This window comes from Vombatus ursinus, unplaced genomic scaffold (assembly GCF_900497805.2).
Source record: "Vombatus ursinus unplaced genomic scaffold, bare-nosed wombat genome assembly UNPS02004704.1, whole genome shotgun sequence".
In the NCBI taxonomy this organism is placed as follows: domain Eukaryota; kingdom Metazoa; phylum Chordata; class Mammalia; order Diprotodontia; family Vombatidae; genus Vombatus; species Vombatus ursinus.
In genome coordinates, this window is record NW_020944482.1 from 620,160 (window position 1) to 647,808 (window position 27,649).

At 34.6% G+C, this 27,649-nt stretch overlaps 1 protein-coding gene across 1 annotated transcript in view; it reads right to left on the reverse strand.

The window, feature by feature from the left end:
* Window positions 1-27,649, reverse strand: part of TBCD (tubulin folding cofactor D) — a 445,631-nt gene that overhangs the window by 250,762 nt on the left and 167,220 nt on the right. Inside the window, exon 15 of the mRNA XM_027840857.1 lies at window positions 1,287-1,443. Coding sequence (XP_027696658.1) covers window positions 1,287-1,443 — 157 coding nt within the window. The remainder of the gene's footprint in view (window positions 1-1,286; window positions 1,444-27,649) is intronic.

The following is a 27,649-nucleotide window of genomic DNA, read 5'->3' on the forward strand; positions in this document are numbered from 1 at the left end:
AATTAAATATGCATATTTTGTGAATGCTCAAAGTTTTTACTTAAGAGGTACAGAATCAAAACAGAATGGAGAACAAAGAACTAGAGTCATAGAAACTACCTATTCTTTCTTCTCCCAAACCAAAGATATTTAAAGTTTTACCTGAAACATAAACAGAAAGAAAATTCTCAAATGTAAAAACACCAATCTTAGCTGAGAGATAAATAGCTTGCAGTTCAAGCATCAGACCTTCAAACCATAAGATTCTATCACTCTTTGCTTACTTCTGAGTAATTTCACTACTACTCTTATCATATCCCTTAAAAAAGAAAAAAATAAAAAACCTCAAAGAAGTCACAGGTTTATCAAGAGCTAAAATATATTCTGAATATCCTACAGTACAACCATATCATTTGCAGAAGAAGAAACTAAAGAATTCTATAAGACCATAAAATTATTAGTAATTAACAGAACTAGTATTTGTAAGTTTTCTAAATACCAATTCAATTTTTTTAAAAACACAAAATCATACACTTTGTGTTACGCTAATCTTTTACACTAAGAATCAAAGAAGTGCTATACGGAGAAACGATACATCTCATATTGAACTTATTTTTTTGTCTCTGGTTTGTTACTCTGGGTGAGCCACTGTCCTTTTATAAAGGAACTTTAAAAAATGTAAAAAGAAACTAATGAAGGCTGTCATGGGTAGCAGGGAGCAAGGACAAAAACGTACTCAGGATTCCTTAACTTCAATTTTTATAAAAAATTAGGTTAAAGAAGAGAAACTTTATATTTGATAAAAGACAGAGATTATACCATACTTTAATAATAATAAAAAAAAAGATACCATTTTTCTATTTTTGTTTGGTCTCTGGTATTTTGATACAATTAAAATTCAACAAACTGAATCAATTATCAATAAATGATTGGTAACCGCAAAAAAGCTTATTTACTTTAATTGGCATACTTATTAACTTAGTACTAATTGAAGGGATAAGGAATTATCTTTATGTGTGCATACGTCTGAACAGGACAGTATTACTCAAAAAAGTGGCATGTAGGCAAACTCCACAGAACACTGCCCGAGCTAATGACAACACTGACTAAGATATACCAATGTGCTGTTGTAAAAGTCTGCTTATGTACTACATCTTCCCAAAAATAAATTTATTCATCTATCCATTTATTCACTCCTTCAATAACAAGCTGAGTGAGTTCTAGGTAAAAGATATCAAGCAACATTTATCGGTATCAATGAAAATAAAGAACTTTTAATTTTTGTAATTGTACAAAATATATCTTACCTTGAAATCTTATTAACAAAAGGCTTCAATTCCCCAGGCTCATAGGCACGGGCAAAAGCCCAACAAACATAACATGCAGCATCTCTCACATTGGAACCCACACTGCAGGCTCCTCGTTTTTCATCATATGTCAGTGCTTTCAATATCACAGGGACAACTAGGGAAGAGAAGGGGGGAAAACATTATAAAATCCAACCTGAGCAAAATTAAACATATAAAAATATATACATGCTTATATATGTGTGTATACAGACATATTAACTTTAAAATGCATATAAAGAGATATAGATGTCATAAATACATACACATACATAAACACATAATTCCTATTTGTCTCCCTAATGTTCAACATAGTGCTTTGCACATAGTAAGCACTTGTAAATGCTTTTTAATACATTCCATCATGAATGGTAACCTCAATGAAAAGTTAGGAATTAATTAAGATGGTGAAAAATATATGGGAAAGTATGACTTGGTAAAAAGTAATGGGAGTGGCCAGAGAAATAAGGACTATATGAAAGTCTAATGCATTTGATACCATGAGCACTTTCTTTAAGAAATGAATTGGTAGACACTGAACAAAGCAAATACCAAAAAACATCATGAAAAACAATCAAGTAAATTATATTTTAACAGATGGAGGAAAATTGTGATTGAAGTGATACTTATCCCTGATAAGTAGCACTATATGACCAACTTGTTCAGCCAAATATCAGTAATTTTTTAAAAATATGGTAAACAATTAAAATTCAATCCTGAAATAATTTTTAAAAGTAATTAGTGATGAAAAATTGGAAATCAATATCAGAAATTGCTAATAACAACAAGTTGAACAGATGTAAATCTATTGCCACAGCAAGGACAAAGGAGCACAAAAAGTACCTTAGTAAGCAAACATGACTTTCTTGCCAAGTGGAGACAGATGGCAGCCAAACCAGCTTAGAATATAAACCCCACCTCAACTCAGCATCAGGTAAGCTACCAGACCCCTATAGCCACCAGCTGCTAGCAGCTGAGGCCCCGGCACACAAAGCCAGCGACCAGAACCATGGACCCCAGCACAAGAAACTTGAGACAGTGCCCCCTGTGCTCCAGCAGGACAGCTCAACTTAAAAAGCCAGGAAATAGGCAAACATCATGAGCAAAAAGCAGAAATGGATAACGATCATAGATTATTTCTATGGGGAGAGGGAAGATCAAAACACAAATTCAGAAAAGGACAACACTGTCAATATACCATACATCTGAAACCTAAAAAAGGGAATATGAACTGGTCACAAGCCCAAAAAGCTTCTTGGAAGAGCTCAAGAAGAATTTTAAAAGTCAAATAAGAGAGGCAGGAGAAAAACTGAGAAAAGAAATGAGAGGTATGCAAGAGAGAGTCAACAGCTTCGAAAATGACAGACAAAAACTGACTATAGAAAACAATTCCTTAAAAAAATAATTGGGGGAAGCTAGGTGGCGCAGTGGATAGAGGACCGGCCCTGAAGTCAGGAGGACCTGAGTTCAAATCTGCACTCAGACCAAACACTTGACACTTACTAGCTGTGTGACCCTGGGCAAGTCACTTAACCCCAATTGCCTAAAAATAATAATAATAATAAAAATACAATTGGCCAAAAGGAAAAAAAGTACACTGAAGAAAACAACTCCTTAAAAATTAGAATTGGGCAAATAGAAGCCAATGACTCCATGAGCCATCAAGAATCAGTCAAACAGAAACAAAGGAATGAAAAAAATAGAAGAAAACATAAAATACCTCACTGGAAAAACAACTGACCTGGAAAATAGATCCAGGAGAGATAATTTAAGAATTACTGGTTTAAATAAAAGTCATCATCCAAAAAGCAGTCTGGACAGCATCTTTCAAGAAACCATCAATTTACTTATTCAGTGCCATACTAATCAAATTACCAAAAAATTATTTTATAAAGCTAGAAAAAACAATAATAAAATTCATCTGGAAGAACAAAAGGTACAGTATATCAAGGAAACTAATGAAAAGAAATGCAAGGGAAGGTGGCCTACCTGTACTACATCTTCAATTGCATTATAAAGCAACAATCATCACAACTACTTGGTACTGGTTCAGAAATAGAGAGGTAAATCAGTGGAATACGTTAGGCATACAAGACACAGTAGTCAATGACTATAGCAATCTACTATTTGATAAACCTAAAAACCCCAACTTCTTGGATAAGAACTCACAAAAGTGAGAAGATAAGAACTAACAAAAATTGCTGGGAAAACTGGAAGATAGTAGGGCAGAAACTAGGCATAGTTCAACACCTTCCATCCTATACCAAGATATAATCAAAATGGGTACATGATTAGATATTAAGACTGACACTATAAGCAAACTAGGAGAACAAGGAATAGTTTACCTATCAGATCTATGGAGAAGGGAAGAATTCATGGCCAAACAAGAGATAGAGAACATTATGAAATGTAAAATGGATGACTCTGATTACATTAAATTGAAAAGCTTTTGCACAGACAAAGCCAATGCAACCAAAATTAGAAGGGAAGCAGAAAGCTGGGAAACAATTTTTACCACCAGTGCCTCATTTCTAAAATATACAGAGAACTGAGTCCCATTTATAAGACTACAAGTCATTCCCCAATTGATAAATGGTCAAAGGATATGAACAGGCAATTTTCAGAGGAAGAAATTAAAGCTATCTACAGTCATACAAAAAATGCTCTAAATCGCTACTGATTAGAGAAATGCAAATCAAAACACCTCTGAGGTACCACATCACACCTATCAGACTGGCTATCACGACAAGACAGGAAAATGATAAATATTGGAGAAGATGTGGGAAAAATGGAACACTAATGCGTTGCTGGTGGAATTATGAACTGATCTAACCATTCTGGAGAGCCATTTGGAACGATGCCCAAAGGGCTATGAAATTGTGCATACCCTTTCACCCAGCAATACCACTTCTAGGTCTATATCCCAAAAAGATAACAAAAATGGGAAAAAGGACCCACATATAGAAAAAAAAATATTTATAGCAACTCTTTTTGTGGTGGCAAAATATTGGAAATTGAGGGGATGCTCATCAGTAGGGGAATGACTGAACAAGTTGTGGTATATGAATGTAATGGAATACTATTGTGCTATGAGAAATGATGACCAGGCAGACTTCAGAAAAACCTGGGAAGACTTATATGAAGTGAACTGAGCAGAACTAGCAGAACAAGATATATGGTAAGAGCCACATTGTGCCATGATTGACTTTGATAGACTTAGCTCTTCTCAGCAATGCAAGGATCTAAGAAAACTTCAAAAGACTCAAGATGGAAAATGCTATCCACATCCAGAGAAAGAACTTAGGAATCTGAATGCAGATGGAAGCATACTATTTGCTCTCCCTTTCTTTTGTTGTCTTGTTTTGTTTCTTCTTTCTCGTGATTCTTCCCATTCGTTCTAATTGTTCTTTACATCATGACTAATGTGAAAATATGTTTAATACGAATATATAAGTAGAGCCTATATCAGATTGCACAACATATTGGGGAGGGGACAGAAGAAGGAGGGGGAGAAAATTTAAAACTCAAAATTTAGTAGAAGAAAATGCTGAAAACTAAAAGTAAAATTTATTTTAAAAAAGAGATCAAGGGGAGATAATTTAAGAATTATTAGACTACTTGAAAGCCATAATGAAAAAAACAGCCTAGACATGAGAGTTTAAGTGGTTATAAAGATCCTCATGCCTTAGAAGCAGAAGGTAAAATAGAAGATGAAAATCCACTGATAATCTGCTCAAAGAAAACCATAAGTGAGAACTACCAGAAATATTATAATCAAATACTAGCACTTCCAAGTTAAGGATAAAATACCGCATGCATTTAGAATGAAAAAAAAAAGTCAAATACCACGAAGCCAAAGCCAGAATAACACAATATTTATCAACTACCCCTACAAAGGAGCAGAGAACCTAAATTGACCACAGTAATCTAGATCCAAGTTTTGGGGGCAAGAACTCACTATCTGACAAAAACTGCTTGGGGAAAATGGAAAGCGGTCTGGTAGAAACTGGGTATAAAACTACATCTCACACTGCCTATCCAGATAAGGTCAATAGGGGTACATGATAGATGTAAAGAATGATATCATAAGCAAATTAGGAGAGCATGGAAAAAACTGCCTGTCAAATCTAGGGCAGCTAGGTGGCGCAGTGGATAGAGCACTGGCCCTAGAGTCAGGAGGACGTGAGTTCAAACCTGGCCTTAGACACATGATACTCACTAGCTGTGTGACCCTGGGCAAGTCACTTAATCCCTATTGCCTTGCAACTCTCCACCCCCAATGCTTTATCAGTTCTTTCTCTGAATAAGGATAGCATTTTTCATTGTTAAGTCTCTTGAAATTGTCTTGGATTATTGCATTGGTCAGGGTAGCTGAGTCTTTTATAATTGATTATCATTACCATTTGCTGTTACTGTGTACAGTGATCTCCTGGTTCTGTTCACTTTACTTTGCATCAGTTCATATGAGCTTTCTTGAAAACTATCCTCTTCATTATTTCTTATAGCAAAACAATATTCTGTCACATTCATATATCAATTTGTTCAGCCATTCCCCAATTGATGGGCATTGTCTCAATTGTCTCAATTGCCTAACCCACCCCCCCAAAAAAAGCAATGGTGAGATACCACCTTACAACTATCAGATTGGCTAATATGACAGAAAAAAAATGATAAATGCTGAAGGGCATGTGAAAAAATAGGTACACTAATGCAATGTTGGTGGTGCCAACCAATCTGGAGAACAATTTGGAACTATACCCAAAGGGACATAAAACTGTGCATATCTTTTGACCCAGAAATTCTGCTAATCAGTCTGTATCCCAAAGAAAACAAGGAAAAAGGAAAAGAACCCATATGTACAAAAATACTTACATCAGCTCTTTTTTTGGTGGCAATAAGTTGAAAATTGAGACAAGATCTGGACAGTTTTCATTTAAGATATGTTGCTCGGGCAAGGTTCTGTACCTCCCCAACTAAGCTGCTAATTCTCTTTCCAATTCTTTGTTCCATTGCTCTCATTTCCAATTTTTTCCTCTAGTATTCTAATTTCATTTATAAAAATGTTTTAAACCTTTTTTTTTTTTCTTAAATTTGCTTCATCTCTTCTAGGAACTCCAGATGAAACTGGACACAAGCTGTGTTATTCTTTGAGGCTCTTGCTTGTAGATTTTTTCAGTCATTCCCTTCACCTAGGTTTCTGTCTTTAGTTTCACTGTTGCCAGAAGAGCTCTTTATGGTGGAATTCTCTTTATTGTTGTTATTGTTTATTCTTCCAGCCTATTTTTTTACATTAGACTTGACAAAGGGCCAAGTTCTGTCCACTTCTTGAAGGAAGAAGGGCTAGTCCTGATGCTATTTTCTTGGAGTATTATATGTTGTTTTGTTCCAGGATCTCAAGGAAATTGCACAAGCTGTGGATATGAAAACTTTTAGGGCTCCCAAAGTGGTCCGATCAAGGGCAAAGTCTGATTGCTGTCCCCCTGGTCTGAATTCTGCAAGTTCCTGACTTGGATTTGATCTCAACAACAATATACTACTGTTGTACTCAAGCAACCTGGGAATGTCAATCCAGGAGACATAAAATCATAGAATCTGAGAGTTGGAAAGGACAACAAGCAACTATTTATTTCAATCAGTTGGCATAGTGGAATAGAGTGCTATCACAGCATTGGGAAGATCTAAATTCAAATCCTTCTTCAGAAACTTACTAGTAAAGTTATCTTGGGCAACTTGTTTAAACTCTCAGAGTCTCAGTTTCTTCATTTGTAAAATGAAGGTATTGGAGATGACAGCCTCTAAAACTCCGTGGTAGCTACAAATCTCTGAGTGCACTCAAAAAAAAAAAAAAAAGAAAAGAAAGAAAAGAAAAAAAAAACCCTCCAATACAATACAGCCAACATGTGGTCATCCAGACTCTGCTTGAAGATCTCCAATGAGGTGTTCCAGCCACTCCCAACTGTGGAAACACATTTCCCCTAAAATCAATGCTATATTTGCCTCTTTGGAACTTTCACCCTCATGAGTCAAACAAAACAATCTAATCTCACTATCACATTATTTTGTCACAATCAACTATTTTAAGATAACTAACAGTTGCCTTCATACCCTCCCTCCAAGTTTTTTTCCTAATTAAGAATTCACCAACTCATTCTATAACAAATAAATTTAAAATATCAAAAACCATTTATCATCTTGGCTGCCCTCCTCTGGATGCTCTCTAACTTATAAATATCCTCCTTGAAATGTGGTACCAACTTTAAAATAATACTTCAAATATTATATGAGTAGGGCAAAGTGCAGAGAGATTGTCACCTTGAACCTACTGAAATTATGACTATCAAGGAAGCACAAGATCAGATTAGGTTTTTTGGATGCCATATCACACTGTCCACTTATACTGAGCTTGCAGTCCACTAAAGCTCATAGATCTTTTACTATCTCTAAAGTTAATTTTTGAACTCAAGAATAAGATTTTACATTTATCCTAATGAATTTCATCTTATTAAATTCAAGAAAATGGCCTAGCCACCAAAATCACATGCCATTTATGCCTTTAGTCAAGTCACTGATAAAAATATCAAAATGCACAGAGCCAAAATTATAGATCCCTGGAGAATTAAACTAAACAATGACTTACTCTGGTTACAGAACTAGTTAATATTTCATCAAATACTCTGCTGAAAACTTTATTAATACTTACTACATTCCTTTTATCTACATACTAGTCTAGTAATCCTGTCCAAAAAAAGCATACTCAATTTGTCCTACAGTTTTGCATGGTTTTATTTTTTAATGAAAGGTACTTAATTATATGCAGAAACTTTAAAATTTTTTGTGTGTTCCTGATGGTCATTGCCTTCCTAATTAATACACAGGGCAAAAAACAAAAACAAAACAAAAACACTTAAAAGTCCAAGATTAACTCAGCTATTTTGAGATAGTTTACCTCCAGATAATTGTAAAACTAGCTAATTAAACAATTTTTGTGAAGAAAGTATTTTTTTAAATCTCTGTATTTTACAATTTACCAAATTGCAACAATATTTATTATGTATGTACATTGTGCTGAAACAAAGGGAAAAGGCAAATTCATCTTAAAGAACAAAAATAAACCATCACTTTAAAATATAATGTGTATTTTTTAAAAAAGGAAAGGATCTTCTAAAAATTAAGCCAAAACAATACCAGACTATAGTCAAGAAATTTGAATCCCAGTTCCAGCTTTTCTACTAATTAACAGTACATGACTTCATCCAAATTATACTGTGGTTAATTTCCTGATGTAAGAGATTCTTAAACAAGATGATAACCAAGTTCTCTTTCTAGGAGAAAAACTTATAGTATACTCTTCTATGCCTGAATTACTAGAGATGCAAAACAAAGTTCTATGAAACAAAATGATGTAATACATAGAAATTTACTAATAACAAAATGAATTTATCACAAGTTTTTAAATTATACCTTTCAAGTTAGTTTTTTGGTTTTTACTTAACTAGATGTTTGTTGCAAAGATTTTTTCTTTTTTTTTAATAAGAGCAATGGAGAAGGAAACAAGGAAGTTTTAAAAAATAAAAATAAAATAAAAATTATTAAATTACATCTGTGTTGACATCTGTCATGAGTTTATTTAAAGATTGCTTTCATTATTGATTGCTAAAATATTAAAATATTGCTAAATACACTATACAATATTATAATTTATAAGCAGTTTTTCTTTGAATGTAAAAAAGCAAGAACAAGCTTAAGTTGTATTGTGTTCATTTGGGGGTTTTTTGCATATAATACTAAGACCACTTAATTGAGCTATGAGCCCTTATAAGACACTTAAAGAAACCACTAGGATCAAAATGAGACTCAAATTAGTAATTTATTAATCATTAATGGATATTAACACACACACATATATGGGAATTATAAACCATTACGAATAATTTTACAAAAGCCAAGCCTATATGACTACCAGATGGTATAAAGAGGATTTTTATTTAGGTATGGGTTGGAAAGACAGCCATTATCATACCTTTCACAGACAGTCAGTCTGACTAACACTATAACTATCACAATTTTTTGTAAAGGAGATGGTAATCTGATGGGGTAGGTAGAGGGCAGGGGTTGAAAACTACTCAGCAAGATAGACCACTCAGTGATCACTGAGTAGGACAGTCTAAGTCTTATAGCAGAGTCGTACAAAAATCAACAAAAAGCAACAGAGGACTTTTGGATTTTTGGATCATGGATGTGGTAGGAGCTTCCCTTGCCTATCATTTGTGTCTATTAGAGGAAAGCTACATGGAAGAATATAAATGAGAAGTTTCTTCCTTAGAAATTGTTGAAATTGATGATGTGCTTAAACTTTCCTAAAAATTTTATTTATCACTTACTACAAATAGAATTTAATTCCAAAGTTTTCATATTATGTAATGTTGTTAGGACTTTTAACTTAATTTGTGTCTTTGAAAGCAATCTCTCTTATGTAAAAATCCACGACCAATTATGGCCAATCTGCAGTTTACCTGTATTTATTTATTTATCCCCTGTTAGGAAAATGAAATAATGGAAGCCAATAGCTAGTTGAAAAAAACTAAGAATTTAAATTGGAAAGAGGTAGAAATTTCCTCTGAACATTATGACTGTTTCTAACAAGATGCTCTAAGACGTCATGATTTTATTATAAAACTAGAAATTAAAGATGTGCTCATAATTGGGGAATGGCCAAACAAACTGCAGTACACGAATGCAATGAAACATTATTGCATGCTAAGAAAATATGAATATGATGGATAGAATAGTATGAAACATACAGAAACTAATGCAGAGCCAGAAGAACAACATATACAACCACCACATCACAATCTAAAATTATAATGAACAAATGTGACCCCAAAGAAGAGATATGAGAAGAGCTCTCCATCTCTCCTGTCCTTTACAGAATTAAAAGATCCACAGATACAAAATAATGTACTTATTATTTTCAAACTTGTTTCATGTATTGATCATTTGTTCTCTTCTTCCCTTTTTTCTTTTGAAAAAAAATATCACATGGAAAGGCTGGGAGAGTAATAAGTAAATGTAGGTAACATAAAAAGTGTCAAAATATTTATTTTAAAAAATATATTCCCTCAAAACAATGGTATAGAGTAGTTAGTTCAGCAGCTACTTGGGGAAACTAGGTGGAAGAGTGGGTAGAAAGATAGATAACGAGAGAAAGAGGAAGAGAGACAGAGAGAGAGAGAGAGAGAGAGAAAGACTCATCTTCCCGAGTTCAAACCTGGCCTCAGACATTGTGTGACCCTGGCCAAGTCATTTAACCTTGTTTGCCTCAGTTCCTCATCTGTAGAATAATCTGGAGGGTAAAAAAAATGGCAGACCACTCCAGTATCTCTGCCAAAAAAGTTACAAAGAGTCAGACACGGCTCAACAACAACAACAACAATAAAGGTAGCTCAAGCATTATCATCTTTATTTTACATATAAGGATACAAGTTCAGAAAAATAAAGTGATATGCCTTGACACAACCCTAATGGTAGGACAGCTAGGTGATGCAGTGGATAGAGTCCTGAACCTAGAGTCAGGAAGATCGGAGCTCAGATTTGGCCTCAGACACTTAACTCACTTAAGCTATGTTTACCTCAGTTTCTTTATCTGTAAAATAGGGGCAATAATAGCATATACCTGCCAGTGTTGTTGGAAGGGTATAAAAAGAGTTATTTGTAAGATGTGTGCTAAGGCACAGTGCCTGGTACACAGGAGGTGGTATATAAATTTCAGCTATTATTCTCCAATAAAAACAGCTACTAAAATATCAATGCTAGGATTCAAATTTAGGAATCCTTTCTCCAGTAAACTCCAACACTTTTTCCACTAAAAATAAATAACTCCTTCCTCTAATCCCTATTTCTATCAAATGTACCAATTATTCTCCCAGTCATTTAGGTTCAAAATTTCAGTCACAATTCACTCTTCCCTCTCTCTCACAGCTAATTACTTAATAAGTATTCTCAATTCTTACTCTGTAACTTTTTCTGGAATCTTTCCTCTTCCACTTGCTACTACTGTAGGCCATACCTTGTCAGTTCATACCCATAAAATTACATAAGTATACTAATTTCCCTACATCCAATCTACCCTTCTTACCAATCCTTCCTATATTTATCTTTCTTTTTTTGGGGGGGGGGAGGTAATCAGGATTAAGTGACTTGCCTAGGGTCACATAGCTAGTAAGTGGCTAAGGCTGGATTTGAACTCAGGTCCTCCTGATTCCAGGGCTGTTATTCTATGCACTGTGCCACACAGTTGCCCCACTCTATCTTCTTCAAAAACAAAAACAAAAACAAAACACTGTTTTGTCATTCCATTCACTCCCATTAAAAACTTTTTATGGTTCTCCACTGTATATGGGACAAAGTTTAAACTAAATCACCATTCAAGAAAAGGCTTCTAACCAGGATATAAATTAGAGATCTACTGCACTATACTCTGATAACAATAAGTAACTGTTGAGGGGCAGCTAGGTGGCACAGTGGATAGAACTCCAGCCTTGGAATCAGGAGGACCTGAATTCAAATCCGGCCTTAGACGCTTGACACTTACTAGTTGTGTGACCCTGGGCAAGTCACTTAACCCTGACTGCCACACCAAAAAGCAAAAAATAAATAAATAACTGTGGAAGAAATAAAGGAATTGACAGTGTCATTAATTTTAATTCTCACACTTAAAACATGTTTGTTGTCCCTTAATGGTTATTCGATATAAGCTCCCTCAGGCTACAGACCAGGTTTTATACATACTTTGTAACTCATTAAACACATACCATGACTAATATCAACTCTTAATATATAGACACAAGCCTGTTAGCTTGTAATAAATCTGTAAAATGCAGGTTGCTACATGGAATTTGGTGATTTGAATGTGGTTAAGATATCACAAATTAAATTATAAGAGGAAAAAAATGGATAAGTAGACATAAAACTACATTCTCATGACAACTGTAAGACAAATGGAATAGAGTCTTTGAATTTTTCTAAACTATAGGATGAATTATCCTGTCAAACAAGAAGTATTTATTGATTCTTCATTAAAAACTAGCATACAGTGATATTTTATGACAAGAAAAGAGATAGAAGCTCAGTGTTAATAACAATAAACACTGACATATGAACCCCTCTGGCTTATTCTCCCTACTGGTACTTGTACTAATACTTTGGGTCACTCAAAGGGTGGTTGCTACCTTGGGTTCTAAAAGTAATCTTGTGAGACTAAATTTGTAACACTATAGCTCAAGTCCACATCAGTGTGTTTGTTTCCCATTAGCAATCAGCAAGTAGACATGAGTTTAGAAAAGGCTTTTATTCAAATGGAATAGCAAAAGATTATTTACAGATCTTTGCTACAATAAACTTGGGAACACTTTCAAAATACACAGTGTTTATGGGAAGAGTGGGCTCAAACTTACAGGAAAACGGTGGTAAGGCATATGTGTAAGATTCATGTATGGTAAAGGCAACACACAGCTTCTAGTACAGAAGAGCCTAACAGTGATTTCCTCAAGAAACTCCCTGTGGGTTAAACATATTTACTTAGTTGTACTCCCTGGGTCTGTTCCTCTCCATAGTTAAACTTTTAAAATTGCCTTCTTCCTCAGGGCATTGGGCATTATATCTATATTCATGTCTGTCTGGAGCATGGAAAAGGTGGGGAAATGAAGAAAAGAAATTCCTTCCTCCTCCCTCACCTCCAGGGTCTCTTCCACAGGAATCTCCTGACTTTCAATGTCACCATACATAGTACTGGTAAAGCCCAAATTCATTTGTGTTTAGCTCACTTGTTTATTCAACTAATCTCACCTGAATTACAGTTCAATTAGGCATTTACACTTCATAAAGGAAACAGGAGCTAGCATCCTTTCCAGTTGGTTTTATCATTGTTTCTTTATTTAAAAAAAAAATGCAATAGCTAGATACAAAAGCCATGGCTAAAACTTTCCTTTATAAACTCAATGAGAAAAGTAAATGAAGGAAAAATTAAGAGAAAATACAGTATATTCAATAAAGGTAAAAATGAGGTAAAAAAATGAAATTCAGTTTCAGAGTGCTCAGAATAATTCCACCATCCAAACTTATAAGGAAAACAGGAGGTACATAAAAGGATAGTCTGGTCACCAACATTTTTTTCTCTTCCAAACATTAAAAGAAACTGCCACTCTCAAAAACATAACCTGATTTGCTCTGCAAATGCTTAATTAGCTAGGGGAGGGGAAAAGACTTCTATGAGACTTTTTGGAAAAATTGGCACAAATATTCTCCTGCCAAAACTTTATATTTTATCTATCACAAAAAGTCATTAACTCATTATTCTCTATCATTTTCTCTTTTGGGACAAATATGTAAATATAGATAATTATAGATAAATGTGAAAAGAAACAAAGAGAAAACCACACATGGTTTTGAACTTAAGAAGTTAAACAGTGAGGAGCACTTTATTATGTAATCACAGGTTTTGTCTTATCTTTTTTTAAAATAAATTCTGAAATTACACATTTACTATACACTCCTCAAATCTGTTGGCTACCAGGCATCAACGATCACCTGTACCCAACATGCTGCTCCACTACAAGCAAGGGAGCATCCAGTACCTCACAAGTACCTCATTAAGATTAATTCTGGCACCAAAATCCATTAAATAATACTCAGTCCAACCTATCTACTTCAGTGGTCACCTAAAATCTAATCTTTAAAGAGAAAGGTTTCAGAAGGTTATTATTAAACACCAAGCAAGACAGAGACAAAGCAAGCTCTAATCCTCCAAATTCACTGCTTTCTCTCTCCACTCCTTCCAAGTACAGTATTCCAGCCGTACTAGACCAATCCTGCACCTCATCGCAAAAAAGCAAGGCAAGAATTAGGCTATCACCCCTTTAAGTGCTTCAGCAGCATTCTAATCATAGCAGCAAGGGAGAGAGGATTCTGAACTTCCAGGAATATACATTCATTTAGATGTCCCAAGTATCCTGTTTAAATATCAAAAGGCCAAAAGTCAAAAGGGGTTAGAAGGGAGGTAAAAGGCTTTGTAAACTAATTTGCAAGGTCCTACAACCTTTAAGAGTGATGGCTCAGCTGTCTTTTCCCATTAAACAGTTGTTGCGCCATTTTTTAGTCCTGTCTGATTCTTCGTGACCCTATTTGGGGTTTTCTTGGCAAAGATACTAGTTTGCCATTTCCTTTTCTAGCTCATTTTAGAGATGAGGAACTGGGGCAAACAGAGTTAAGTGACTTACCCAGGGTCACATAGCTAGTAATGGTCTTGGGCCAGATTTGAACTCAGGAAAATGAGGCTTCCTGACTCGAGATCTGGCACTGTCTCCAGTGGGCCACCCAGATGCCCTAATCATACACCCAAATCAAAATCAATCCCCAAACTCAAATCCGATTTGAATTGGATGTAGAAAGTTTTATTCAATTTACTCAGTGGCTGAAGTAGAAGTTATATGTAACATAATATAAGACAAGGATCATTCAGAATGACTTGAGAAGTAGTATGGTATAACAGAAAAAAGTACAGGACTTGTAGTCAGATAATCCTAGGATTCAAATCCTAACTCCAACTCTGATGAACTGTATGGTCACTATGACCAGTCTCAACCTCTAAAAGCTTCAGATGTGGACATCTGTAAAACAGAAAATATCTACAGTACCTAAGGCAAAGAATTGTGAGGATCAAATGAAATAACGTATGTGGAATACTTTGTATATCTTAAAGATTTATATTCGTGTCAACATGATTATTTGAGTTGCATTTGAGACTTGTTCAATCTGTAGAATTTAACATAAAGTATTTTTTCTACCATATGAGCTGATAAATAATATTACTCCTTCCTAGTTAGAGACTACATGTGTAAAAGAAAAACTTTAGAAGTTCAGGAGTAGATAAAAAAGCTAACCATATTGCAATATCAATCAATCAATAAACATTTATCAAGCACCTCTTATGTGCCAGGAACTATGCTAAGTGCGTAGGACATAAAAAAGAGGCAAAAGACAGCCCCTCCCCCTCAAGGAGCTTCCTCTCAATGTAACAAGTGAGTATACCCTCTAAAAGCACAGATCTCAATCCATTCAAATTTTCTTATAACTTTTTAAAAAAATCTTACTGGTTATTGACAAAAATTTAAAAGTAGCATTTTCATATACAAAATCGAGAAAAAGAATATTGCAAATGAATCACGAATCTCCATTACATGCAGCTTTTTCTTCTTTTTTTTTTTTACAAAATTACAGGAATTAACCTTTATTGTGCCATGAACACTGGCCCTTTAGCAGTACAGCAAATCCTTTGGACCTCTTCTCAAAATAATGTTTTTAAATTCGTGAAATACAGATGATTACAAAAGAAACCAATGATGTTAAAATACAACTAGTAAAATACTTTGAAAAGCAAGCTTATGACCCAAGGTTAAAAAATTCTTGTTTTACAGGTAAATGACACATTTAGCATGTAAATTCCTAGGCCGTCCAATGTGTCTATTTCTCTTTAAACTTCCTTCAGTTCAGTTCTGAGTCTTTTACTCAGAATGTTTCATTAATGTTGTTCTTCTTTTTTTCAGACTTATCATAATTATATCACCTGTTTCCACAATTCTTCTTCCTCTGTACTGACCCCTCTCCCACCTCCAATGCACCGAGACATCCTACTACCCCTCTACCCCCAGAGAAAAAAAACACAACCTTCCTTTGTACTCAATAAGCACGCATGGACAAACAAAAGAAATCCATACATTGGCCATGTAGGTGGCACAGTAGATACAGCAATGGGCTTGGAGTCAGGAAGACATGAGTTAAGGTACTACCTAAGCTGTGCGATGCCAGGCAAATCAGTTTACCTTTGTCTGCTCCAGTCTCCTCATCTCTAAAACGGAGATAACGTTTACCTCCCAAGGTTGTTATGAGGATAAAATAAAAATTTGTAAAGTGCTTGATAAACACTGAAATCACTATACAAATGTTCACTGTCATTATGATTCAAATATATGCCTCATTCTTCATTGCTAGTCCATGTCTTCACTGTAAAAAGATGAGATTCATCTTTCCTATCTTTTATCTTTTGAAATAATGTTTGGTCACTGCATTGATCATCCTTATACCTTTCAGAGCTGTTGTTCTTTACAATATTACAGTGATTACACAAAATGTTCTCCTGATCCTACTCAGTTCTCTGCATCAATACAAAAAATTCCTCTGAGATGCCTCTGAATATATGCCATTCACCATTTCTTTGCAAAGACAATAATTTTCCAATATATTCATACAACGTAATTTGTTCACCCATTCCTCAGTTGATAGATACCCAGTCATTGCTACCAGAAAAGTGTGCTATTATAACTTTTTTTTAACCTATGAGTCTTCCCCCTCTTTAACTCTTTGTGGCAGAAGCCTAGTATTGGTATCACTAAGACAAAGGGTATATGGACAGTTTAATGATTTTGAATACACTGACAAATTGCCTTCTACAATGACTGGACCAATTCATAGCTCTACCAACAGTACACTGGTGTGACTATTCTCTTGTCATTTTTCTTTTGTGATCACTTTTATGTATACAATTTGGATCATGTTTTCCATATAGTTATATTTTACATATCAGATCTTTATCAGAGAAACTCTGCAAAGATTTTTCTCTCCCAGTCACTGACTTCCCTTCTAATTTTAACTACATCAATCACGGTAGGGCAAAAGCTTTTAAATTTTTAAGTAATCAAAATTCTCTCATTGGTCTTCTCTAAATTTCTCATGCTCACTCCTCTTCAGGATCCACTCTGACTCTCCACATCCTTCCTCCATGCACCAGCAGCCTTCTCACTGTGAAAGATCTCTTCTCCCCTGTACTCCCATTCTCTCACTGATGAATTCCTCGATAAAGTGCCTAGGTCAATCCCATGCAAATTTCTTCACTTTCTCTCCTAGCTCTACTCCTGATTCTCTAGACTTCTGTGGTAGAACTTTCTTTATTTCCTCATTCCCCCCAACTACTCCCAGAGCTTGCTTTTTCAGCTCCCTATTTTATGCTTCTTCCCTTATTAGAATGCAAGAGTCCTTAATTGGAGATTTTTAATTTGTTCTTTTTCTAGCTTTTTTAGTTGCATGCCCAATTCATTAATCTCTTCTATCTCTATTTTATTCATATAAGACTTTAGAGATATAAAGCTTCATCTAAAGACCACTTTCACTGCATCCGAGAAGTTTTGGTATGCTGTCTCATTATTGTCATTCTCTTGGATGAAGTTATTGATTGTTTCTATGATTTGTTGTTTGACCCACTCATTCTTTAGGATTAGATGATTAAGTTTCCAATTAATTTCTAGTCTATCTTTCCATGGCCCTTTATTACATGTAATTTTTATTGCATCATGATCTGAAAAAGATGCATTTAATATTTCTACCTTTCTGCATTAGATTGTGAGGTTTTTATGCCCTAGAACATGGTCAATTTTTGTGTAGGTCCCATGCACCACTAAAAAAAAGGTATATTTCTTTTGGTCCCCATTCATTTTTCTCCAGAGGTCAACCATATTTAACTTTTCTAAAATTATATTCATCTCCTTACCTTCTTTCTTGTTTATTCTGTGGTCAGATTGATCGAGTTCTGAGAGGGGGAGGTTGAGGTCCCCCACTAGTATAGTTTTGCTGTCTATTTCTTCCTGTATCTCCCTTAACTTCTATTTTAAGAATTTGGATGCTATACCACTTGGTGCATATATGTTTAGTAATGATATTGCTGCATTGTCTACGGTGCCTTTTGGCAAGATGTAGTTTCCTTCCTTATGTTTTTAATAAGATCTATTTTTGCTTTTCTTTTGTCTGAGATCAGGATTGCTACCCCTACTTTTTTTACTTCAGCTGAAGCATAATATATTCTGCTCCAGTCTTTTACCTTTACTCCATGTGTATCCCTCTGCTTCAAATGTGTGTCTTGTAAACAACATATTGTAGGATTATGGTTCTTAATCCACTTTGCTATCCATTTCTGTTTTATGGGAGACTTCATCCTATTCACATTTATGATTACTGTCATACATAACCAAAGGAGAGATTAATAAAATTGAAATTAAGAAAACTATTGAACTAATAAATACAACTAAGAACTGGTTTTATGAAAAAATAAATAAATAAACCTTTGGTTAATTTGATTTAAATAAAGAAAGAAGAAAACCAAATTACCAGCATCAAAAATAAAAAGAGTGAATTCACCACCAAAGAAGAGGAAATCAAAACAATAATTAGGAGCTATTTGCCCAACTGTATGCCAATAAATTTGACAATCATAGTGACAAGGATGAATATTTACAAAAATATAATTGCTCAGATTAACCTAAGAGGAAATAAAATACTTAAACAACCCCATTTCAGAAAAAGAAATTGAACAAGCCATCAACGAACTCCCTAAGAAAAAATCTCCAGGCCTGACGGATTTACAAGTGAATTCTATCAAATATTTAAAGAATAATTCCAATACTATATAAACTATTTGGGAAAACAGGAGAAGAAGGAGTACCACCAAATTCTTTTTATGATACAAATATGGTGCTGATACCGAAACCAAGAAGAGCCAAAACAGAGAAAATTATAGTTAGTATAGGGGAATGGCTGAACGGGCTGTGGTATATGAATGTTATGAATGTATTTTAATGTAATGGAACAGCATTGTGCTATAAGAAATGATAAGCAGGCAGACTTCAGAAAAACCTGGGAAGACTTGTATGAACTTATACTGAGTGAAATGAGCAGAACCAGGAGAACATTGTACACAGTAATAGCCCCACCGTGCAATGACTGACTTTGATAGACTTGGCTCTTCTTAGCAATGCAAAGATCTAAGACAACTCCAAAAGACTCACAATGGAAAATGCTATGTACCTCCAGAGAAAGAACTACAGAGTGTGAATGCAGATGGCAGCATACTATTTGCTCTCCTTTTTCTTTGTTTTTTTTTTTGGTTTTGTTTTATTGCTTTATTCTCATGGTTCTTCCCATTAGTTCTAATTGTTCTTTGCATCATGACTAATGGGAAAATATGCTTAATATGAATGTATAAGTAGAGACTATATCAGATTGCACACCATCTTGAGGGGGGGTTGACTTAAAACTCAAAATCTTACGGAAGTGAATGTTGAAAACTAAAAATAAATAAGTAATTTTTAAAAAATAAAAAAAAGAATATAAGGTCTTTAGGTGCTGGATCTTTCTTTTCGCTTGTATTTTTAAAATTTGTATATCTGTACTTAATATAGTGTTTGACACATAGTAAGCACTTAATAAATGTCTGTTGCCTTTCCAATACATCGTTTAGGGAAAAATTCTCCTCCTACCCATCTGTACAAAAGGTATCTGCTTCTTTAAATCTATCTATAATGTTTTACATCTAAATGTATACAGTTTGAAACTTACTAGGTAGTGTGTAATGTTTGTCGAAAGCTAATTTATGTCAGTGGTCTTCTAGTTTTGTCTGTAGATTTTGTAGAATCTTTGACATTACTGAATACTATGCTTCAGTATTTGTGTATATTTTGGTCTTGTACTATTAATCTATCTCACTGATCATTTTTTCTTTCTTTTTTTAACCAGTATCAAATAGTTTTGATGACTATTGCTCTGAACCATAGTTTTCAATCTGCTACTGCTAAAAATAAAATACAATAAAATAACAAAACAAACCTTCCTTCACTTTTTTTCCCCCATTATTACACTTAGGATTCTTGAACTTTGTTCCTCCAGATTCACTGGTTTTGGTTTTGGTTTTGTTTTTAGGCTCTGTGATGCAATCATTGGTAGTCTGATTTGTATAGCATTAAATATGCAAATTAATTTACATAGTATTATCACTTTATTATATCGGTATAGATCAAGTATGAACAAGTAATATTTCTCCAACTTGTCAAGTATGTTTTGATTTCTATAGTGTATTGTGGCTGCATTCATATAATTCCCATGTTTTGACAGGTAGCCTCCCAAATGTTTTTTACATTCTAAGGTTCTTTTAAGGGGAATTTTTCTATCCTTTCCTGTTATTGCTTTGTTGAAAATATACCAAAAGACTAATGCTTTACATGAGATTATTTTATATTCCTGCTACTTTTTGGAAATTATTGTTTCATTAAATTTTTAATAGAATCCTCAGGGTTTGCTGAGTAGACCACATGTCACTGGCCAAAGTCAGCATTTTTTTATCCTCTTCATCTATGTACATTCCTTTAATTTCTTTTTTTTTAATTATTCCTATATCAAACATTGCTAGAACTACATAAAATAGCAGTGGTGAAAATGGAAATACTTGCTTTCCCCATCAGTATTTTATCAGAAAGACCACTAAAGACTACATGGGAAAAAAGACTATCTCAATTACATATAAGGCTAGTTCTTGTAATAGGGAGAAAAAGACACAAACGTAAGAAATAAAATACTATTCTGAGCATTATTTGGTGAAGCAGTCTTTAGCTGACTAGCAAAATGGTCATTAGCAAAAAATGGTTAAGAAATGCTGCTCTAGATTCACAAACCCCCTGCCACCTAGTTAAAGCCTTATCATCTCTTACCTGGACTACTGCAGTAAGTTTCTTAACTGGTCTCCCTATAATATTTTCTTTTCTGTCCAGTCCAATCTCTACATAGCTACCACATTATTATTCCTAAAATACAGATCTGACCATATCACTACTATTAAAAATAAAAACATATGTTGTCCATGTAAAAGAATTTATAATCTGGCTTTGGTTTACCTTTCTCAACTGTTTTTACATTTCTCCTCTCTGATGCACTCTACTTTCCAGCAAAACTTGCTTACTTGCTATTCCCTATAAATAGTATTCCATCTTCCACCACCTTCACTTTACTTTCTGTTTCTAGAATCTCTACCTTCTCATCTCTATCTCTTTGAATACCTACTTACCTTCAAACCATAGTTCAGGAACTATTTTCCTACATAAGTCCTTTCTTGATTCCCATGGCAATTAGTTTTTTCTACCTGCTGAAATTATCCTATATTTATTTACTTCTGTACATGTTTTTTACTCAACAAAATTTAAACTCTTTAAAGGCAGGGACTATTTTTTATTTGCCTCTTTACCCCAAATGCCTATCACAAAACCTGGAACATAGTAAACCTTTAATAAATGTTTCTTGAATTGGACTGAAGTTGTGGGAAGCATAGCAAAGAATGAGAATGCTAGGAATCATACAACAAATTATAAACCAAGGATCATCACTTTTGGTGATGAACAACCATGTTCCCATCCACATTAAATTCATAAAGGCAGCAAGAAAAGTAAGCAGAAGATCAGGAGAAATAGAGAGAACTGTAAAGTTCACAAGCAGGTGAGAGTGAAAAACAGGAGAGTAAATTAGAACTCCAAGGCAGAAAGTTAAGAAAAAGTCATTTGAGAATGGCCATACAAGATGCTTATTAAGTATGTAAGCTGGAAGTTAACTTCTGTCATTTACGGTTTCAGAAGGCATCATGGATCAGTGAAAAGAGTGACATATCTGAATTCAGATCCTAGATAAGTGCCACTTACTAAATGCACGACTTGGGGGTAAATAACTTCTCTAGGCCTCGGTTTCATCTTTTATAAAATGAAGGGTTTAGACTAGAGGACCTATAAGTTCCTTCCAACTCTAAACTTTTTTTCCTAAGATCCTATAAAGACTGCTTATCTGAAATTTAATTTTTTTCATGACAATATATTTTTTAAAAAAACTTCTAGCATAATTTTACAAATACATTATTTCAACTGGTTCCATTTTATCAAATATTCTAAGATTACTTAAATTACTAAATTTCTTGACACTTATTGATAAATCAGAGCTACCACATGTTGTACTAGAATAAATGTATGTGAAGCTTATATCAGATAATAATCAAAGTATCAGTATCTGAGTGCCTAAAACAAATCCAAAGATGATGTTGTGATACCTATCTTTTATTATAATTTTTTAAAAGAACATCAAGGGCAACTCAGATAAGTTTATCGATTACCAAAGTGAAAAACAAAGCAAGTATAGCTCCTTAAGAATCCAGAATACCATGGATGCCATTAAAACCTCATCCAAATAATATGCCCCAAAAACTCTCAGCTGAATTCATTTTCCAGAAATGCTGGTATAATAAGGATACTTTCTGGAAACCAAAATGCAGTGCTAAATAAATAAAAATAAACAAACACAAAATAAAATATGCACAAAGAAAACCTATGAAAGTATTTAATTTCTATAGTAAGATAGAAGCCTTAGATTAAACTATACTACCACACAAGGTTGAATGAAAGTATGCTTTCCTAAAACAGGTTGCCATGGCAAAAGTACCTCGGATTGAGCCACAGCATATCAAAACAAAATAAACTCAAGTAATAAATGTCTTCCTTCCATAGACTTTCATATTATTTTCTGCACTGTCTGAATACTACTTACTTAATTTCATCACATTGAAAATAAACTGAAACCACACTGAAGTTAAATAACCATTGTCTTCTTGAAGAAATAATTTATAAGGAGAAATACTGCTGAGAACAAACACAACTTTTCATTAAACCATTCTAATAATTCCCAAACCCTCTGACAGGACTACTACAATCTTCGAGCTTTTCCTTAACAAATTCCGATAAATAAGCCATTATAGTTTTTCCTCACATTAATTAGAAATCATTCACTGTTTCTAATTCTGCCCTTCAGGGGCAAGCAGAATGAATCAAATCACTCTACCACATGACAGCCCTTCATATACTTGAAGAAAGCAATCAAGTGCCCCTAGATTTTTTCTTCGTAAAGCCAAACATCCATATTTTCTTCACCTAATCTACAAACGGCTTGATCTCACCAACTAAGTTATCCTCTTTTGAATGTTCTCAGTTATTAATTCCCTTCCCTAAATTGTGGTTTCCAAAACTGAACCTGGTACACAGTTTGAGCTGGGCCAAATGCAAAAGAATTATCAATTCCTTATTACAACGTCTTTCAACATAACCAAAGAGTACACCAGCTTTTTATTGGCTACCCAAAAAACCAATGTCTTCTACTATGCTACTGAGATCTAGCCCCCCCAGATCTTTTTCAGACAAATGGCTACCTAGCCACAGTTGCTCATCAACCCGTCATCCTATATTTAAGCATCTCCTAGAACCTGGCCCAAAACTCTTCCTGTGATACCATGCTTCCTCTCAATAGAGCTGAGAATATAATTTGAGTACAGAAACAGCAGCATATGTACCAGTTCTTCATTTCATGCAGTACTTAATGCTATACATGAGGCATATCAAACACCTACAGCTAAAGATAGTAACCTACATAAAGCAATTTGAAAAAGCAAAAACAAATATTCTGTAGTATTAGAAGCCTGGACAGCAAGTTGTGAGACCAGTTTTGACCCTGACTCACCATGTAACCTTAAGCAAGACACTTCCTCTCTCTGTGTCTTAGTTTCTTCTATAAAATACAAATACTCCCACTTGCCATAAAGTAATATTTACAGTGCTTTAAGTCCTCAGATCACAGAATCATAAATCTTACAGCTAGAAAAGACCTCAAGAGATTTTATTATTCAGTCACTGCCTTTAGGCAGGTAAGTTATTATTGTCCCTACTTTATAGATGAGGCAACTAAGGCACAGTAAACTTACTAACTTGCTCAAGGTCACCAAGCTAATAAGTGGTAGCAGTTATATTAACAAAAGTATTGTTATTGTTAATAATAAGCTTGCCACTTATTTTTAACCAAGCTATTAGGAATTTTTTTTCTTTTAGCTTGTTACCCGTTTCTGAGATTCTCTGAAAGACTTTCACTTACTAACTTCTTTTTCTCTCAATAATTAAAAAATGGAAAACTCAGGTCTTACACAACACTCAGTCATTGTATATCATAGAGTAAAGGTTCTTCACCTTTTCTGTGTTATGCACCCCTGTCATTTACCCCTTCTGGTATTCTGGTGAACACTATTACCTCCAGGATCAAATATAAAATTCTTTGTTTGGCCTTCAAAGCCCTTCATAATCTAATCCTTCCCCCCCCCCCCCCCCCCTTAAGTCTCTTTACACCTTAAAATCCACCACATACTCTATGATACAGTGACACTGGTCACCTTGCAATTCCTCAAACAAGACACTCTGACTCCTTTTTTTCACTGGCTATCATTCAAACATAGAATGCTCTTCTTCTTCATCTCTGTTTTCTGGCTTCCCTAATGTCTTTCATATCCCACCCTCTATAAGAAGTTTTTCCAGATAAATCTTAATTCCTTCCCTCAGTTGATGGTTTCCTATTATCCTGTATACAGCTTGGTTATTACATAGTGGTTTGCAAATTGTCTCTCCATTAGATCGTGAGTTCCTCTAGGGCAGGGACTGTCTTTTCCCTTTCTTTGTATCACTAGCATTAAGCACAGTGCCCAGCCTGTTTGTTGTTGTTGTTGTTGCTGTTCTGGTTCTTGTTATTCAGCAGTGTTGAACTCTTCAACCAGGCCCTTCTATCCTCCACTATCTCTCAAAGTCTGTCCAACTTCATGTTCCTTGTTTCCATGACATTATCAATCTCATCCTCTGCTATCCCCTTTTCCTTTTGCCTTCAATCTTTCTAAACATCACAGTCTTTTCAAATGAGTCCTATTTTCTCATTATGTGGTCAAAGTATTTAGGCTTCAGCTTTAGCATTTGACCTTCTAGAGAATAGTCTGAATTAATTGCTTTAAGTCTGAATAGTCCACAATGAATAGTCTGAATTAATTTCTTGACTCATTTGATCTTCTTGCTGTCCAAGGAACTCTCAAAAGTCTTCTCCAGTACCACAATTCAAAAACATCAATTCTGTGGTGCTCAACTCTCCTTATAGTCCAAATCTCACAACCATACATTGCTACTAAAAAAACCATATACTATATCCTATAAAAGACTATATAGGATTACATCCTATAAAGGACTATACAGACCTTTGTTAGCAAGGTGATGTCTCTGCTTTTTAGTATGTTGTCCAAATGTAAATCTATCCATTGCATCCAAGAAGCAGGCATCTTTTCATTTCATGGCTGCAGTCATCATCTGCAGTGATCTTTAAGACCAAGAATATAAAATCTGGCAGTGCTTCCATTTTTTCTCCCTTTATCTGCCTGGAAGTGATGGGACCAGTTGCCAAGTAGGCAGTTAATAAATGTTTCTTGAGAAACAATGGACCCATTCTCAGAATATTCTTTTAAAATGCATAAAATAAGATACATAAGCTTACAGAGGAAACCAATTATATTATAATACAGTTATAAAAATATTAAAATAACAAGTTCAGAGGCCCTGGTTAAGAACCCCCATCACAGAAATATAAAAAAAGTTGCTTCTAGATTTAGCTAAGAGGCTCAACACAGATAATAAATTGTCACATGTCCATATTCCTCAAGGGCTTGTCTCCTTGTCTACCTAAACTTAAGAAATTTGAAAATAATAATCAAAGAAATATGCATGACAAAAGGGCTGGTCTCTGATACATCTTTTAATAAACCACATACTGCAAATAGTTTCTTTGAAAATATAAGTGAGATGAGGCATAGCATGGTGTATAGATCCTTGAACTTGAAATAAGAAAGACCAAGTCCCAATCTTGCCTCAGACACCTACATGAGTCTGGGCAAGTCACTTAACTTTTTCTTGTTTGGGCTCTTCCATATGGAAAATGAGGATGATAACTGAACTTGCCTCACAGGAGAAGTACAAATAAGGCTTAAATAAGCCTTACTGATGAAACTCAAATTAGAATGTATGAAACTCACCTTGGTTTAACAGCAAAAAATGTTTAACAAATGAATAATGGAAATTAGAAAAATCCAGTTTTCAAATACAGCAGGGTCCCTAACCGAGGTCAAGACTGAAGGTAAGTCATTACAAAAACCTATCAAGGACTCCTCACCTATAAAATAAGACTGGCGTGCACTGGACCTCTCCAGATCTAAAATTCTGTGAATCTGATTATGCTGCCAAGACATTGACTACAACGATTTATTATTTTGAAAGTATCTTTATTTTTCAAGTACTTCCTACCTAATACTACCTAACATCCAGATTCACCTTAGTGCTAAATGCCTATCTCCACTTCATCCCACATTTATCTTGTTTTGTAAATGGTTGTTTGCATGTTGTTTCCTCCATTAGACTGTGTGGTCCTTAAAGCAGGGGCTGATTTTGTTTTAACAGCTTTGAGAAGTTGTTTCTGTTTTCTTTCTATTATGCTCAGTGCTTAGAACAGTGCCTGCCACATAATAGATGTTTAATAAATTGTTGTTAACTTGGAATATAACAATATTTTCTAAACCAACACAAGAGTCATCAGTCTTACAGCTCACAATAAATTTTACAAGCAAGAATGCCCCAAAATAGCAATGATTCAACTCATTTGGTTAAGAATAAAATATCTATATCATTGTTATCTAGTCAAGATAAGAATGTCATTTTCTGTAGCATCATCAATACACAAAATGTTCCTAATTTCCCTCCTTGAAGTCCATGCATTAGAACAGTAATGATATATCAAGAAAGCAATCCCTAACAGGCTGAATTTAGTCAATTTTGTGGAGTTTTACCTATATTTTTCTGAAATATACCAACTTATGTCAAGGATCCAGTGGGAGCAATAGGTAAAAACTGCAGAGTGGCAATGAACAAGAGTGAGGAGTAAACATTTTCTCCAGATTCCATTAACTCTTGAAGAAGAAAAAAAAAAACCAACACAAGAATTAAGTTTATATGTCAGAGATAAGACAATTACAGCTGAATCTATAGGACTTAGGTCACAAATATGTATGTATGTGTGTATATATGTGTATGTATAGATATAGAGATAGATATATATGTCCTATACATAGAAAGCAGAGCAAAGTGACATTTCTATGAATTAATCATGAAGAACTATGATCCAAACAGGCATCATGCAACACCCCTCTCCAAAAGTCAAGATGTTCTGTTTGGGTGTATAAACCTATCCACAATACATTGGCACTCTCTCAAAGATTTTCTAGCTGCTTCAGAGATTCTGATGGCATATACCATTGCCCTTTCTCCATCAGCCTGTTACAAGAAGCAGAGAATATCAACTCTGCTCAGTTATATAAAGACTTAGAAAGGAAGAAGATAATGGGGCGGGGGAGGCAGTTACGAGGGGATACTTTCTTCTGTCTGAAAGAGCCCTTAATTTAGAGAACCTTGAGGAGACAGAAACTGGAAGATCCAAACCCTACAAAATGTGGAAGATATTGATTCAGTGCACCCAGAGAACTAACAAAGAGAAGAAACTGGGATAGAGGGCCAATGGGC